The 18,228-nt window shown below is 42.2% G+C and overlaps 2 protein-coding genes across 3 annotated transcripts in view; one reads left to right on the top strand and one right to left on the bottom strand.

Moving 5' to 3' along the window:
* SH3GL3 (SH3 domain containing GRB2 like 3, endophilin A3) overlaps positions 1-2,770 on the top strand; it is a 42,797-nt gene extending 40,027 nt beyond the window's left edge. Inside the window, exon 9 of the mRNA XM_079317725.1 lies at positions 1,837-2,770. Within this exon, the coding sequence (XP_079173851.1) occupies positions 1,837-2,042 (206 nt within the window). The 3' untranslated portion in view covers positions 2,043-2,770. The remainder of the gene's footprint in view (positions 1-1,836) is intronic.
* A 676-nt stretch (positions 2,771-3,446) lies between these two features.
* Positions 3,447-17,814, bottom strand: LOC306807795 (lamin-B3-like). Of its 2 annotated transcripts, XM_079317722.1 has the most exons (12): positions 17,293-17,814; positions 13,218-13,374; positions 12,381-12,506; positions 11,325-11,495; positions 10,291-10,416; positions 9,950-10,170; positions 9,055-9,280; positions 8,129-8,236; positions 7,166-7,282; positions 6,961-7,065; positions 6,758-6,828; positions 3,447-5,031 (listed from the first exon to the last, which is right to left on the bottom strand). In XM_079317722.1, exons 1-11 carry the CDS (start codon positions 17,643-17,645, stop codon positions 6,787-6,789), a joined length of 1,752 nt encoding a protein of 583 aa, XP_079173848.1. In that variant the 5' UTR covers positions 17,646-17,814; the 3' UTR covers positions 3,447-5,031; positions 6,758-6,786. The 2 variants fall into 2 exon arrangements, with proteins under 2 accessions (XP_079173848.1, XP_079173849.1); XM_079317723.1 differs by lacking the exon at positions 6,758-6,828.
* Between the last annotated feature and the right edge of the window lie 414 nt (positions 17,815-18,228).

The following is an 18,228-nucleotide window of genomic DNA, read 5'->3' as shown; positions in this document are numbered from 1 at the left end:
AACACAATTTAAAGTCCACTTGTGGTTTTCAACATGATAAGTCCATTTTTGCTGGGCAACTGGCTCATCATCTCTTTTTCTGCTTGAGTCCTTCAGCAAATATGACAACCAAGCTTCCACCTGTACCAGTGTATTAGAGTAGCTCTAATTTAGTTGGTTCTTGTAGGACTTTGTCACTACCCTGAGCATTCCACAGGGGGAGGGTGAGTCTGGCATTGTGACAGTGCTGCTCTGGGAAGGTTTGCTTTAGTCTCTGTTGGCACTTCTCTTCCATTGTTGTAAATAAAAGCTCTCTTCTGTTGCTATCAAGGGTAAAATATACCCACAAAAGCAATTTCTACTTTCCAGTTTTAACACCAGATATTTCCCCCAGTTGTATTATTGTCAGTTAAAAAGATGCTTTCAGCTCTCTGTTCTTGCTGAGTGATCACCACTGGTTCTTAGCTGGTTTCCTTTAGAGACCTCCTAATTCCTTCATCTAGAAAATGCCCAAGCAGTTAATTTTTAATAGCTTCCTATGCATTACCATGATTAACAGATTAAAATGCATTTTTGCCATTTTAGCTATTATATCTGTATTGCATTACTAATTGTGTGCAGATTTACCCAGTAAAAAATGGCAGCTGGGAGAGTCAAGACTGGAATGTTTGAATATTACTGCAATGTTCCCAATAAGACAGCCTGAATAATCTAAGTGCTAGTGTTTTTAGAGGTGTCATGCTATAAGGTGCAGTACTCCTCTTTGCAAGACAGCAGCATTAAGTCTTTTTTCCTATTCTTCATTTATAAATGCATTTCAAATTACCAGACTTTTACTTGGATACATTACATGTGTTGTTAAAAAATCTGTTATGGCTGAACTATAGTTGAACCATGGGCTTGACCACAGAGCTGAGCTTTACAATTTGAACATAATTATTCTAATAAAATATATTCTAATTTTTCATAAATATGAATATTACATATATATTGGTACTGCCAATCCATGCTAATTAACACTCCTCCATGAAAATATCTTTAAAAAGGTATTTATTGCATTTACAAAGTTAACTTTTTTTTAATGTTTAAGGGTGATTTGGAATTAAGATCTTTTCAGGGCAAGCAATGCAAATCACAAGAACAGCCAGGTTCTGTATGAGATAACTATTTTCATCCCTAAAATAATTTGACAGGTGCCTTTGTTCCTACCATAGCCTTTGCCTTAGTTCAGATGGAGGATGTGTAAAATAAAGGACTGGAGCACAGGAGCTCAGGGAGCAGAAACCCAGAACTGTCACTGCTCAGGAGAGGGTGGAAGCCTCACTCCTGCCAAGGCACACGTGGTGTGAAAATCCAGGTGTCTGCCTCAGGCTGCAGGGCTGTGTTTGCAGGACAGACCAGCAGCCCCTGCCCTCTGGGAGGTATTCCCACAGGATCAGTGTGCTGCAGTGCCATTTGTTTAAAGGATTCTTTGTCATTTCCCCTCTTGACTCTTCTGCTTCCTCAACTCCTGCCCTTCCCATTCCTGTGGCAGCTGCTCCACAGAGAGCACATGGGTTTTGCCAACTGATTACTCAAACCTTCAGTTGGAGATAAACATCCTTTTGAGAGGGAAGGCAACTAGGAATGAAACAGGACTAGCATCTGAACTTAAGGAACAATTATGCTTTGAATTTATTATCACTAATCTTGTATTTTATATGTAGAAGCACCAGATGTTAATGAATAAAAGCAATGGAAAAGCTGTTGCTGTTGATATGACAGCAGGGTGACATTTTTGACCCCTTGTTTTGTGCTTAGTGGCTGGTGGGATGTTTGAAGCTCAATTAATGTGGTTTTTTTCTGTCACTGGGGCAGGTTCTTCAGTGCACATGGATCAGCCTTGCTGCCAAGCTCTCTATGACTTTGAGCCAGAAAATGAAGGCGAGCTTGGGTTTAAGGAAGGGGACATCATAACTTTGACCAATCAGATTGATGAGAATTGGTATGAGGGGATGTTAAATGGAGAGTCTGGCTTCTTCCCCATTAATTATGTTGAAGTGATAGTTCCCTTGCCTCAGTGATTGTGTCATTCGAGCTGTGAACATGATTTCATGACTGAAATGGATTCACAAATGTTCTGTCAGTGTGGCATTCTGTGAAAGCCTTGCTATTTGACTGACTTACTGACTTTTGTATGCGTCTTTTTAAAATGTATTTATTTTATATTCAAAAAAATTTCACCTTCCCTGATTTGTCAACCTGCAAAAAAACCCATACCCAGTTTTTTTGCTTTGTGCCTTGAAGATCACTGTATGGAGTATTTACTGGTAGCTCACTGTTGCTCCAAAAATGCATTTCCTTGCTATTATTGTATGTGAATTTTTTTATCTTTGGCTGCAATGATTTTACTATAGAAAACCATTTTAAAAATTACTGTTAGTGAAGCTAACTGTAACCAGTTCTTAAGTTACTGATGTCATTGAGCTGTTTTCATCTATCACTCCGTAATTTATTGTGGACAAGTTAATTCATCTTTTGCATTGTATGTTGACAAAAGGCAAAGTGGGTGTTGTCAATATTAAGATGATGTTGTACTAAGTACAAGTTCTCAGCATTAAAAATTGGTATAATTTACTGACCAAACTGAATAAATATTTCTGTGGGATAAGAACAGTGGTTGCTGCTTCTGTACTGATGGTTCTGGCACTTGCTTGAGCAGGAGGCCACTTTTGCTGAATAAATCAGCTTTCAGTGACAAAAGCAATGCTACATTTAAAAAAATGCATGAATAAAGAAAGTATTAGTTTTATGACATCTCTGCCCTGCAGTTTTAATAATCTTGCTACTTCTCTATTGATTGTTTACCATTTATGTTAACATCTTTTTCTAGTAGAAAGGAAAGAGAGAAATTCCTTGGAACTAAGTACCAACTGCTCCTATGTTCCACAGGGTGTGTATAGAACTCCAGTGAGAGAAAGGGGTGAGTAGCAGTGTGCCTACAGCATACCAATGAAAAGTCAATACATTTCTCTTTCTTATGTTTAGTTGAAAGGGATGGAAAGGAGGAGAAAGAAAAGACTAGGTGGTGATGGAAGGACACACAATAACTAGAAATATACCAGAAAAACCTCAAAATTAAGAAAAATTTTGGCATCAGAAGTACTTGCCTAAATGAAGATAATAAACAGAAAAACAAAGTGATTCTATCTCCTGCTTTGCTTAGCAATGTAGTAGTGACCAAAGTGAGCAGCCCTGGAGGAACATGGAGTCTTTTACCAATTCTCTCCATACAAGAGAAATTTATGACAAGTGAGCTGAATTCTTTATGGGCAAGCTGTCTACTGAAGATTCTTCTTAAGCTCTTAGTAGTTCAGCTCTAGTTGAAGTAAGTGATAAATAACAGGCAAGCAAAGTGCACTGCTGAAGGTTTCTTCACTCTACAGTCCCTAAAATCACCAGTTCTCTTACTTCAAACCACTCAGAGATCATTGAACAGATAGACCTTTATTATTTAATCTGCAAATATTTAAATCCAAGAGTGCTTTTATATACATGAAAAATATCTTTAATAGTTAAAAAAGTTTTAAGAAATGAAGATAAATACAGCAAAGTTAGAGCAGCAACTCTTTCTATTGTTTGAGGTGGAACAAGAATTTGGATCTGCTACAATCCAAGTCTTAAACTAGCACCTACTCTTGATGTCTCAAAATCTGAATTTTTAAATAATGTAAGAGTTTAAGCTAGCATAAGGAAAACCTCACCTTAACACCTGCATCCTAACACAAAGCAGGTCTTGAATTTGGAACTGAACACTTTGGCAAGTTAAAAGACAGTCAAAACACTATTCCAGCATTGAGAGAAATCTGCAGGATCAGCTGCTCCCCTCCCCTCCTGCTCTCAGGTGGAAGTTTACTTCATGTGGCTCAAAGCCCTTCCTTTCCCCCCAGGGCAGCAGTTTGGTGGCAAGACAGTGACTGCAGTGCCCCCGAGGCTGACTGCCCCCTCCTGAGGGTTACAGGACAGGTTTGCCATGGAGCACTGAGCTACAGAGTGACAGGGAGCTGCACACTGCACATAACCAGTTTTCCCCCAGCTGTCCCAATGGACACACAGAGCTGCAGCCTGCATGGAGATCTAGCACATAAGGGCTCAAGAGCAGCAAGTTTGATGTGTTTTTCAATACAGTTGGGGCTTTCTAGTTTTGATTTTTGACTTAGCTTACTTTTCTCTCTAGCCCCTTAGGTAGCTGCTGGGAGCAATTAAACAGTGCCAGCAGCACTGGTCACAGTGCCTACTCTGTCAGAATGAGATGCTTTTTCACATTTCCAGGATACACTTTTCCAAGTTAAGGCAGGCACAGCTCTGCTGTGATACACTGTATCTAGGAATATACAACACTGAAACAGGGACTTCCAGGTGCTAGACTATAGAAACAGTACATTTAATAACAGGCAGGAATATTTTTTACAACTTGCTTTTAATTCTAAAATGCTTCACTATAGGAAGTGATCCAGACCACTTTCATGTATTTCTGCATCAGGATCTGAGGGAAACATTTTAGACACTCATCACTCTTCAGGACATGTTCTACTTCAGACCTGCTCAAGGTTCAAGGGTGTGATCAGTCCCATATTTCCCACTCAGGCTGGAAAGAGAAATTACCTTTGGAGAACACCATATCAGAATATTGAGAAAGCTGAGGCAGCCTCATATTGTCAAGTATTTAACATCTTTCTAGGGCACATGTTTAGAAGCTTTGTAAACTCTGTACCCTTCTCTGTTCCAGCAGATCACAGAAACCAGATCCTTGTGTAAAAGTAAAAATAACTTCCCACAGAGCTTGTATTCTGCTCTTTGTATCAGTGAATCCAAGGCCAGGGTCCAGTATCAGAAGACAGGAAATTCCATCATGTCATGGACAATGCTTCTCACAAAGACATCAGCTGGAATATGTGAATCCCAAAGTCCAGATATTACAGAAGATAACACAATCTATGACACCTGGGACTGAGAAGTGTTTTCAGATGATTGTCTACATTACATGACAGAACAGCTGGGATCTTCATTTTGCTGCAGAGAGAAAACATGAAAATTAGCATATGTACAAACAATTGCTGGTTACCTACTTGATCCTCATATAGGCAGGTAGGGTTTTTAGCACTTCATAGATTTAGTTACTTATTAATAAAGCAAAGCAGATTTTCAAGAGGCAGTACATGAACTGTACTACACAAGTCTAAGTCCATGCAATACATGAGCCTGTGCATTAATGGAGGCTGTCAAACTGCCCATCAGTACCTCACTTGCCAAGCATCAGGGCCTAAGTGGCATGCAGATCCGTGCTGCCCTCTTTAGGATGGTAAAAGCAGAAGCAAAACATGGAAATGCTGCCTCCTTTTAAAGCACAGCATGCATCCTTCCCATTATTTTACTGCGTGCAACAAGTTAACTTCTGTTTACTATGCAGCCATTTCAGTGCTACCAAGGCAGCAGAAGCATATAGGTACTAATGTCAGAAGTTTGATAGGAATTCAGCAAACAGGAATGGCATTAAAACTGGATTGGAAGTATTAGAATTGATTCTTACCATAAATGACACACAACTGTGTTGTATAGTTGCTGATAAAATAGATTAGAAGTGTAAGGAAAAAAGTTACTTTTCCTTTCCATCACTGATTATTAAACGAGTCATAAAAGTGAACTCAAAAAATGCCTTTTAAAATAAAAAGAAGCCACCCATGAGGAGAGACCCTACTCTGAGTATGAAAAGAAGCTTGTGTCACTAAGAGCCCAAAGGGCAGAACAGCATTACAGACCTCAATAGCCTATTTAACAGGGTCCCATCATCCTTCAGTGAGACTGAAAATATTACAAGAATGTGCATGCAAGTCAGGAGTCTGATAAACAAACGTTCTTTAAGCCACATAGTACTGTAGTAACAAATATTTACCCAGATTTTCTGTTTGAAAGGACAAAAAAAAAAGCCAAACCAAAACAACAACAAAAAAAAAAAACCAGTAGGCAGTAATTGCCTGTACAAGTACTTTTTTTTTCAGAAAGACAGTACTAAGGTACTTCTAAGTTAGTGTTCAGACAGGTATAGTATGAAAATATCTAGGAAATGGTAGCAGGAGCTTTAACCTAGTGCAGTAAAATGCGACTCCTTGTAACTGCGTAGGATCAGTTTTAGGAAGAGCTGTGGTAGCTGAATATTTGTCAGCAGGAAGGAGAGAGTTTTTAGCTAAGCATCCCCTTGCTCTCAGGCTTTGTACCATAGTACTTTCAGGCCAAGACACAAATCAATTTGAGTCAAGTACAGTCTACAGTTGTTTGGTTAGGACCAACTTAAAGCCCTCATATTAGTTGGTTTAGACGGTCAGTGGAAAGCCATGTGAACAGACAGGATTGTCTTGCACAGGATATTACACTATGCAAGTTTGTAGCCAAGAGTTTGCAAGTATATTGGACTAAGTTCAGACTGAAATCATCTTAAAAGCAAGCCAGGGACACTGGAGTGTCAAGTCACTTCATCCCACAGTATTTGCATGCTGTTCTTGGGATAACAGAGTCAGATATTTAGACGAAATGGACATTAAAGGTTGTATTTTTAGTGTGTCATAAATAAGATATCAAATAATTAATGCTACTGTTTGATCATACTCAGAATAAGCAAAACTTCAGTTGCATTTCTGATGCCAAGCCATGCAAGCTACATCCTATGTGGGACAAGAGACTGCAGCACTACTGATGAAGCAAGTTTTCTATGAGGTGACAAGCATGATTCTCACCATCTCACCTGCTTAAAGATGCTCACAGGAACCACTATCATGAAACCAAACAACATTTCTTTTTTCTTCTTCTTTTGGTCTGACATCAAGAAAAACATTTAGTTGTGGGATGTGAAGAGTACTTGGAAGCAATATTTTCATTTAGTAAGGAGAAGAAATGGCCATTGAACAACTCTGCTGACAGCATATATTTAAACTTCAGGCAGCTTACCTGAGATGCAAACTCTGCTTCACTTCCAGTTATTTCTTCATAATCATCATCTTGGTCACTTTCTTCTCCTCTGGGTAGAAGTATTATCTTCCTCTCTGCGAGTTCCTAGAATACAATTGAATTGCCACCAAGACCCCTCAGGAATTAAGCACAAACAAGGTTAGCATTAGGACAGCAGAAGTGTTTTATTATTTCACTTACTTACCTGACCATCATCTGCGATGAGTGTAACACCAATATTATCCCCAGTTCCCCAAGACTTCTGAGATTTCCAGACCAGATCACTAGGACCTGGGCTTACACCAGCAGCTGCACCCCAGATCTGCAACAGATTTACAGTGAGCTTCTGAAGAATTTTCTTCTGCTGTTAATTGCAATTCAGTCTAACATATATAATTATTTAGCATTTTAATATCAAAGACATCCAGTAGGAGAAACTGAACCACTGTAATCCCTGGCAAGTTCTTTTCAGGACTACCAAGAATGGTGGTAAAGTTTTCCTAGCTAAAGACTCTAGAACAGTGCAGAAAAGGCTGTTAACAGCTTCTGTCCACTGTAGAGGTAGCCCTGCTTGGCCATACAGAGTGTTTGAATCACAGCCAAGCCATAGTCACAGACATGCTCAGGGCAGCAACTTGTGTGTGCAACAGCCTCTCACCTGGAGTCACTCAGATCTGCTGGACAAACTCCTCCACAATTTGGAGTAGCAAGTGTAGAGTTCAGATCTTTGATTACCCACTACATATACTTAGAGTATGATTTTAGAGCTAGTATTTCACTTTGTGCTACAAATCATGAGCTCAGCATTGCTGACCTGGAGCAGGCTGAAGATTTTAACAAGAGTGTGAGTTCTCTGCACAACTTTTATCAAGTCACAGGAGTATGGGAGACCCCAAGAAAAAAATAAAATACAATGATTCTGTTTACAATTGGAGCACACACCAGTCTGGGATGATCCAAGTTCAATCCAGGCTTTAAAGGAAATGTAATTAGCATTCTAGATCAAGTTGTTTGACAGATTTTCCCCATATTTATCTCCACATAAAATAAAAGCTTTAGTTCTTTAGACACTTAGAGTATCTATTTAGTTTTCCATATTACAGGAATCTCTACTGACATCTAACATAAGAACAGAGCTCTGAGGAAGATTTGCAAACCCAATACCTACTGTAACTTCTTGGCCTGCCTGAAGAGTGAAGCGTGAAGGAAACTTGTAATTAACATCTGCCACACTTCCAATACGTCGTCTCAACACCCAGCCATGCAGAGGTTGATCCTGTGGGACAAGGAATGTCTCTCAGCATTGCAGACCAACACCATATAATTCAAACACAAGATTCTTTCCAGACTCATGGGCCAGTTTTAATCCTACTCACATAGCATACAAGTCTCAGACAATTTTGAGGAAGCAGCCACATTTCCATTAAAGCTCCCTATGTTTCCTCCCTATATTTTAGGATTAATCTTAGACAAGTTAAACCATACCTATTCTTACCTTTCAATAACAGGAGGGTGATGATACTCTTTACCAGGGAGATTCTGGTAAGTGAAGTTTGTCATGGCCACCTACCTCCCTCCCTCTCTCCATATATATATATAAACACCTTCAAACTTCATGGGTCATTCTGCATTTCAGTTTGAAATGGCTATACTACAAGCTGTATGTTTTGAAGTCCTGATGATGAATTCCAATAGTTCTGGATTTGCCAATTCAACTAGTGGAAGAATTAGCTAATTGGCCAGATAAACCTTCTGCATAGATTAGATATCACCGACTCTATTCAACCTTTTACCTGTTCTAAGTATTTTCAAATAATGTGAAGCCATTGTTATCCAATTTACTAGAGCACCCTATTTAGTTCATCAGGGGTAAGTAGTACTTCTGGTCGTGCTAGCCTGAACCTGATGACAAACAGCTGAAGGTGTTCAATTTCTGCATAATAAAACCCCCTGCACCTCCACCAAAGGCACCTCCCAGACAGCCCTGGGAACAGAGCAGCTGCAGTACCACAAGGTCAGTCTCTAGTCTGTCACTAAGCTAAAGCCATCCCTGAGCAGTCATACATTGCAATGCACACTTGAAAATGGAAATACCTCATCAGAGTGGTTTTTAAGCCTGACAAATTTCCCATCTGCATCAATCTCTTCAATAGATATATTTCCAGAAGCTGAAACATGCTGAACAGTCTTAAATGCAGCACTGTGCTCCCTCTTTTTGGTTTCTTTGATTTTTCTTTTCTTCCCATGCAGGAATCTTCGGCCCTGACTTGCTGCTTGAGTTGCTGTGCTGTGTGAAGATGGACTGGGTGACAGCTTTAGCCTAGAAGAAAGATAACATTCACCTGAGTATCTGATGTGCTTTGTTTCTTCTCATGCCTACCTTCCCACTACATCAAGCCTAACAGCTTCCTATATCCAAGCTTTCCACGGGGCCTCAAATACAAAATTTTACTTTTATTGCCAAGAGTAGCTAAGTAGTTTGTAAGTTTAGAAGACAGCCCCAGCCCCAGAGTTCAGAGCAAGCTTATGTTGATAAGATTCACAACTGTACTAAATATTCCTTTAAACTCTTAATAGACACAGTCTTTAGTGAAATTCATTTTAAGTTCTAGCATGTATTGAGAGTTCATGTTCTCATCATGCATGTGAGATGTGATGTCTGCATAGACAGGGGTTGATCCAAGTTCCCAGCTTCATTCATGGCACTTGAATGCTCTTTATCTGTAAGATGTAGTACAAAACTTGGAGAGAGTTGAGGAATGTTCAATTTTACTTTGAATTTTATCAGCTGGATTTATGAATTTACTGCATCTTACTATACCACGTGGTAGATGTGGGATAGAAATACTGTTTACAGAAGATGATGCTTCAGTAATTAATTACTATATTAATGTTTTTTTCTTGTCCCCCCACATTCTGAAGGATAAAGAGTTAGTGTAGAGGTCTTGAATGAAGCAAGTTCTCACAATAAGATCTTGTCATAGCCTACCTCTGTTCCTCTCCTTCCAACATCTTTCTGTAGGCATTTATTTCCAAGTCCAGAGCCAGTTTCACATCTAAGAGATGTGCATACTCTTCCAGCTGTGCTTGTGCCTGCTTCTGAGCTTGTGCCATTTCTTCATCCTTTTCAGCCATATGCCTTCGATGGAGATCACGATCATAATCCAGCAAATTCTGTAGCTCCTTTATTCTGCTCTCCAAAGCAACATTCTAAAATTAAGGGGAGGGGAAGAAAATCAAACTATAAGTGAAAATTAGAGAGAAGTGGCCAATATTTTGAATTGAGAATAAATTAAAATAATTATAAGGTTATACAAATAAAGACAGAACCTGGCTTTGATATTGATTAACTTGAGATACCAGGGTACCAACTCTCTTCTGTGTTTCCATCAGCTCCTCCCGAGCAGCATTGGCAAACTCACTGTTTCTTGCCGCAGTTAGCTGGGCATTCTCCACCTGTGGATAACTCACTGTTAGTCCTGAGTTGCACATTAGCATGTATTATAAATAAGGAAGGAAAACCAAATAATTTTCACCTGTTACACCTGGAAATAGTTATCTTTTACTGGAGTGTGCAGATACCAATGAAGTCTAGGTCAGAAAGTTCTGTATTGCTTTCTAGGGAGGTTTACACAAGTTGGACATTTATGTCAGAAAAAGTCAGCAATAATCAGGCAGTGAAAATTTCTGGATTAGGATATTGCAGTTCATAATGTATGAGGACTTTGTATGCCTATTAAGTAAATTGATTCTCCAGAAGACCAATGAAGAATATGTTTGCTTGGCAAAACATAATGCTGCCGGATATTGGGTGTACAAATCAAACTATTATCACTCTTCCCCAAAACATCTATTATTAAAGAGTTCCTGCATCTTTACAAGCAGTAGTGAACTCCTTTACAAATACCTCAATCTTGAGATGTCCCAAGAAAGCATAAAGCACTCCTTCAAGAAACACTTAGAGAATTTTCAGTGGCAACAGAAACACAGGCATTTAAAGGAAGCCCCAGAGTTGACATGCAAGTTGGTGTGTGGGAAAAGTTAAGTTTTATTCAAGACTGAAATTGCTTAATACAAACATAACACACCTTGGTACTGAATCTGTCAGAAGTCAGAGATATGATCAACTTCTCCTAATCACTCCCTGTATTTATGCTTGAACCAGTTTTTTTGGGATAAAATGTTTGCAAAAATCCTACTGTCAAATTGGACATGGCTTTGAAATTCCCTAACAACTTATGCCAAGAAGCTCTGCAGTGAATGCAGGGGCTCCATCCTTCAGCTGTCTATAGCTGTGTGCCCTTAGTTATGTCAAGGTGCAGAGAACTTCAGATTTGTTTTACTGTCATCTTTTACAAACTCACCTTTGCATTGAATGTTCGCTCCATCTCCTCTTTGTAACCTTGAATTTGTTCTTCGTGCTGTTTTCTGAGCCCCTGCAGAGCATCTGAGAGCTTACTCTCAAATTCTCTTTGACGTCCAGATTCTACTTCTGCTATCCGGCTCTCATGGATTCTTTTTGTCTCCTTGAGCTCCTAGGAGAAGAAATTTCTCAGAGAATAAACAAGCAAATATAGCTTGAAATTGGATTTAGTGTAGCAGCTTCACAAGTCCATCCCTGTTGAAGCAGACTTATCATTGAGTACACTGTAATTCATCTCTGTGAGTATCTTATTCATCCATTAAGTGTGGTACATCCACCTTGGTGCCTCACTGTTGTTTTTCCACCTCACTGCCAACACTGTTTAAACTAATAGATGTAGTAAATATTTAATTTGTAAGACTAATTCTTAGAACTATATAGATTCTGGTTTTTAACTTAGAACACATGCATATACAGTTCAGTTGCTTTAAGGACTGTTACTTCACCTATTCTTATTTTACTCAAAAAGTAATAGCAGCTGGTTAGAAAAAAATCATAATTCTCTATCAAACCATTCACTTTGAGATTCCTACCAATGAGAAGGAAGCTGGCTTACATTCATATTTAAACTATTCATTTAGTTGTATGTACTGACTTCTCTCACAAAGGTTACCAGACACCTGAGAAGTTTTGAGGAAGATGGGAACACAAGTTGCTTCACTTACTTTAGGCTTCAAGTAAACATCTGGAATCATTTGACAGTAACTAATATATGCACTATCACTTACACAAAGTAATATATTGGGATTTCAGTTATCTTTAGAAGAGCAGCCTAAGAAATTTCTCATATCGCAGACAGCTATTGGTACTGTCCCGGTTAACATGAGGTTGTGTACTTTCATGAGCCTTCCAAGTTAGGTGGCTGTTATGAACTGATGGGCTGCCATAGGTTGCTAGTTACCTTTTTAGAGATAAAAGCAATGTTAAGATGGGCTTTAAGTGCATCCAGGGATCATGGACACCTAAAAAGATGCCTTGTTAATAAGCTAACACATACGTCTTCATGAAGGCGCTTCTGGAACGTCATTTCTTCCTGCAAAGTTTTCATATGGTTTTCTAGGTCCACCCTCCTCAACATTTCACTGTGAAGATGCTTTTTAGTATCTTCCAGTGACAGATTCAGCTGGAAAAGACAGACAACAGGGTTATCAAAATTAAGGTATTTTTTTAAAATTAGGTAGCCAATTTGTTACAGGTCATTCAACTTCAATACCACAGCAATCAAAACACATTGGGTGAAGCGAGTTACTCTGTGAAAGTTCTTATGTCAGTGGGGTCCAAATATCAGCAACAGATAGAATCCTATTTAATTGTTATGCAGACCAGATTTCCCATAAGGCAAATATAGAACACTTCTTAATCCCACCAGGTAAATTTGACTCCTCAAAGATTTCTCATGAATCAATTGTACTATCCATATATAACCCTCCCTTTTACAACTGTAATTATTCCAACTTCTTCCTAACTTCTAATATAGTTCTTTGACACTTAATCCTCCAAATACAGCCTATATTGACAAACTGGTGTACACTTCCAGTATTACACACTTCCCCGATGTGTTAGAGAATGCTACAAGGGCTATGGTATATTTCATCTTGCTTTGACTTTAGAGCAAGAAACATGACATCCATAGGTCAAAGGTACCTACAACAGGTGGAAGGTTTAAGGAAATCACCATTAGTGGTATTTACTGGCAGCAAAGTTGAAGAATTCTTTTTGTCTACCTATCACTGTCATAGTTACCAGGCTTTTAAATATCAATAACTAATGGAGGAAAATCAAGCAAAAACTGCAGGAGCAAAAGGAAGGTGTAGATTTCAATAGCAAGTCTTACACTGAGTACTTGATCCTTTAATTCACGGAGTTCATTCTCTAGAGTCCGGTTCTCATTCAGGGCTGTTGCTAAATCAGCTTCCTTCGCATTTAGCTGGGCATCAAGGTCTCTCACACGAGCCTGGGCCAGGTTTAAATCGCTTTCTTTTTTGGAATTCCTACAAGGGAAAGTTTTTAGACTGGTAAGTGCAGCTTGTGAGGGAGAGTTTGTTCTCAATGTGTTTCCCTTCAGAGAGGTCTGTGGTTAAACACAGGAGAGGTTTGTCAGGCTCACGGTGAGAGCACAAAACAAACCAGACGGGGCCCTCCGACAAACATAATTTGTTACACCAGAGAGATTCCTGACCCATTTTCCAGCTCGTTCCAGCCTATGCGGAAGCCAGCTATTTTCCACGGCATTTCCAGCGGGAGAGGGAAGGGACGGCACAGGCCGGGGAGGGACAATCCCTCAGGGACACCCCGCAGCAAAGGCGGCCCCGGGCTGCGGACCCCGCTCCGTGAGGGGCCGGGCCGTGAGGGCAGCCCGGGGCCGGACAATCCCTCAGGGCGGGCGGAGCGCGGCTGAGGCTGCCGGCGGCGCCGCCGCCCCTGCCCACAGCACACAGGGAGCTTTGTCCCCGGCGGGCACCGGCCAGCCCGGGCACCCGCCCCGCCGGGGCTCGGCCTCCCGCGGCCCCTCGGGCACCCGCCCCGCCGGGGCTCGGCCTCCCGCGGCCCCTCGGGCACCCGCCCCGCCGGGGCTCGGGGCTCCCTCCAGCCCTCACACCGTGAGGCGCAGGGTGAGGGGAGCTCTGCTTGCAGAGAACAGACCATCTCCAGACCAACACCCAGGTACCACCCGGATGGCAAACACTGCTCAGTTGCCACTTGGCATCACAGTGAAGCGTGAGAAGGGCCCACGAGTTCCTGTCGAGGAAGAATACTGAGATAATTTCCCAGACTGCTCCAACTTTTAAAATCCTTGCAGGTGCCTGCCCCCTAACCAGAGTCAGAGTCCCTGGTCAAAACTCATATCTGAGATTAGGAAGAGCAAAGGAACACCTCAATTTATTTTGGCAATACCAGTTCTGCCAAATGGCAAAGTTGTGTCAACTCTTACAATGAATTTTGCAGGATAACTGAGATCAGTTGGCAAGAGTCCAAATTAATTCTGCAGGATTGATCAACTTTAGGAAGCTTGAACTGCAAGGAAAGATTGGAAAATACTAAGGGTTGTTTAGTCTAGAGAAGGGAAAAGTGACAAGAGACAGAACAATTTTTAAATACGTGGAGGACTGCTGCACAGAGTTAGGGAATCTGTTTTCCGTATCTATTGTGGAAAAGACAGGAAGCTCTGGGCTTAAATTGCGGGAGGAATATGTGGGTTAGATGTTAGGGAGAGGAAGCTGACAGTTCACCACTGAAACACTGCCTGGGGGGATATTCTGGAATCTCCATCATCTGGAATTTAAAATAAGGGTTACACAAAACCTGCAGGAAGGGATGCAGGTATGGCTGGTTCCAGCACAGGCCTGGAGCATCAGGGGCTCACTCAAGGCCTTTTCCAGCTCTGCTCTTCAGAGGCATTTGTTGACTGTATTGTGGTAGAAGTTATTTACTCTTTACTCAGACTCTAGGAGAAATATAGCTCTACTATCAGTGAAAAACAAGATAATGTGCTGTAGTTTTAGTATTTAAGGTTTCTTTCTTTTCTAGGTATTAATTATTCACCTTCCTTTTGGGGTATCTGCTACCACTACCACTTCCTGTATTAGATATGATATTAAGTATGTCAATAATACTATGTAATATTGACTATTTCATCCTATAATAATATAAATTTCAGTCTGCAATCAAAGTGTGTGCAAAAGGGAAATTCCATTATTATCTGCTTTAATAGTTCACTTTCCAATGTAAGCATCTGACAGTCAGGCTCAGGTTTCCTGGATTCTTTCCTGAAAAATACTACTTTCAAAGGAGCCTGGAGTGAGACATTTCATCTTTAAGAACAACAATTTAACAAGTCTGATGTTGATGAGCATTTACTACCCTTTTAAATCTAATTTGGGGTTCAGAACACCACTTTACACCCCTATGCAGCAAGCAGTGACAGTTATAGGACTCTGCAACATTCCATACACCAACCACTCCAGAGCTGAGTGGCCTACAGACTATCAATTACAAGCAAAAACTTTGAGGCACTGCCAATCACATTCCTTGTACATCAGGATGTCACATACGCTTGATCTGGAGAATTTAAATAATTTTACCAAAAGATCTCAGGTATTTTTGAAACAGACTCCAGTTTGTCAAGACCAGAGGATGTCAGCAGCATGTACAGAATTCATTCTTACAACCTCAGCTGTTACACTGTGTTTGGCACATACAGGAGCAAAATGCACATCCACACTCCTGGTGCAAAAAGTGTGGTCTTGTCTTTCTCTGCTGTGCTACTGCAGTTGCTTTGACCTTTCTGAGGCTCTGAATTCAACCAATATGCTTATCTACAGCTCCTCCTCCCCAGACATCTTTGGCCTGCTTCCAGTCACCATTGTTTAAGTAGTAAGAAAAAACTAAATGCAACCAGTTTATTGTCATCAAAAACCTTGAGTCTCTTAATCAGTGATTAATAAGAGCCAACAGTTAATGCTGTTGGGAAACTATCTGGTGACATTTCATTCTATAAGAGTTAAACAGCCACCAGGTTATTTAAAGGGTGTATATATCTAAGGACACGATACCCTCAAAGTTTGTTCCAAGTCATCTGAGACATTTGCAGTTAGGCAGCCCAGATACAACACACATTTAATATTAGGACTTCAGTCTAGTCCTTTCAGAAACCAATATGTACCACAAATCATTTCCCATGGGCTGTAAATTTAACCACTTCTAAGACCTACTTACTGTAAAGGCAAAAACTCAACCCAACAGTCTAGAGGATTGCATATCTGCCAGTCTAAAGCTTTACAAACAAAGCCAGAGTTATACAAACACAAAGTGCAGCAGAAAAATCTTAGAACAGGCATTACCCCTGCTCCTTAATGTCCACTCAAGTGGCTGGTTATATTTATGAAGCAGATCTGTGAGCCAAAGCCCAGCAGGACAGAGACAAGCCCAATAACATGCAGCTGCAAATGGAAGCTTACAGTAAAAACATGTTTTATTCCCAGCTAGAGCAGCTACTTGAATCCTACTGCATCTATGAAGGGACAATACTTCCTCCAGGCATTAAAAGAAGAAGCTGGTGCCTAAAATTGCTCTGATACAGGTTTATAGCAAGATGTAAGGGGCCTGTGGACATCCAAATTATTACAAGTCTGTAACTGATATAGGAGTACTATGGGGCATTGCAGTAACTAGCAGTGCTAGCAGGCTGTGTATTTTTATGGAGGAAGCTTATTGGGATTGGACACTTGTTCACACACCTCTTCTTCCTTCTAGAGGATGGGACAGCACTTACATTACCTCTGTTCAGGCTTGGTGAGCCCAGACAGGATGGTGATTCCAGCCCCAGGGTACACAGCTTACAAGAAAGTCAAGCCAGAACAGCAGGCAGCTCATCTCAGACTTAACAGCAACTAGGGAAGCTTCTGAGCAGTACCAACCTGGACCAGGTAAGCCATACTGCTCCCAGAACTATCTCCTCTCTGCATTCCCCTCTGGGCAAAGTCTCAGCTAAACAAAAAAGATGCACTCTGCCTCCATACCACTCCTTCCACTGCTCCATGACTTTCTAGATACTTGCCAGCATCTTGAGCGTTTGTAAACACAGGCGTGGTGCCAAACCCATGCAGCCATGCGTTCACAGCCCAGAAGGGCGCCTGGCACCGCACGTTCTGCAGGAGCTCCAAGCCCATCTCGGGCAGGTGCTGATGTGACCCCACAGCACCGGGGGTACCCAGTAGCGTCGCCCCGGCACACCTTCGGAGCAGGCATCCAGACATCTCCTGGACACGAAACATCACCGCGCACTCCTCCCACAATCCACGGGCTCCTAGCAGGAGCATCCCCTTCCCCGCACCCTGCAGGCGCCCCGAAGAGGCGGCTCCCCGGGATGTCCCCGGGCAGGGAGGCCTGCTCGGGGCCGGAGCACCGACCTGATGTGCAGTTGCCGGTGCTCCTCGCCAATCTTGCCCAGCTCCACCTGCAGCGTGGCCCGCTCGATGGCGATGTCGTCCAGCGCCCGGCGGGCGTCGGCCAGCTCCGCCTCGTAGCGGAGCCGCAGGCAGCCCAGCTCCCGGTCGCTGCCCGCCTGGTGCTCGCTCAGCCGCTGCTGCAGCGCCGACTTGTCGGCCTCCAGCGCCCGCACCCGCTCGATGTAGGCGGCCAGGCGGTCATTGAGCTGCCGCAGCTCCTCCTTCTCCTGCAGCCGGCTCAGCCGCGCCGGGCTCAGCGGGGACTCGGCGGCGCGGCTCCCGCCGGCCGGCGTGGGGGGCAGCGCCGTGGCCATGGCAGCCTCCGCTGCGGGCCCCGCCGCCGGGACCGCCCCGCGCAGGACACCCAGCGCCCGCCGCCGCCCCGGTATAAATAGCCTGCAGCTGCCGCCGGCCCGGCCGAGGGTGGCAGCTTAAAGGGCTCGGGCTGCGCCCCGCCGCCGCCCCGGCCCGGCCGAGCACTAGAGATAACACTTTTTAATTTTTTAAAAATTTATTTTATTTATTTTTTTTTTCTGCTTTATCTTTCATATGTGCCTTGCTGCGTCTTATCAGTCCAATGGTGCTGCCCGGAGAGGGCGGGGAAAGAAAAACCTACCGCAGCCCTGCGTTCTCACAGACCGGTGAAATGGGTCGGGGCGAAACCAAAATCCCAGCTTTGGGAAGATGCATGACAGCTGCAGTGATGCTCACACTCCAGTACGCTGCTGCGTCAGTGCTCTGCCTGTTGTGTCTGGGATTTTTTGCAAATTGTTCAGCTGATGAAAATAACCGGTTTTATTCCGCTCTTTGTGGGCGTTTTTAGCTTTACTGTCAGCCATCCCACTTCTATAGTGTTCTAGTTAAAAACTGATGCGTGAGCCAAAGGAATAACAGAGG

The sequence above is a fragment of the Erithacus rubecula genome (genome assembly GCF_903797595.1).
Source record: "Erithacus rubecula genome assembly, chromosome: 14".
NCBI classification, from domain to species: domain Eukaryota; kingdom Metazoa; phylum Chordata; class Aves; order Passeriformes; family Muscicapidae; genus Erithacus; species Erithacus rubecula.
This window is presented reverse-complemented; position numbering and strand designations above follow the sequence as displayed.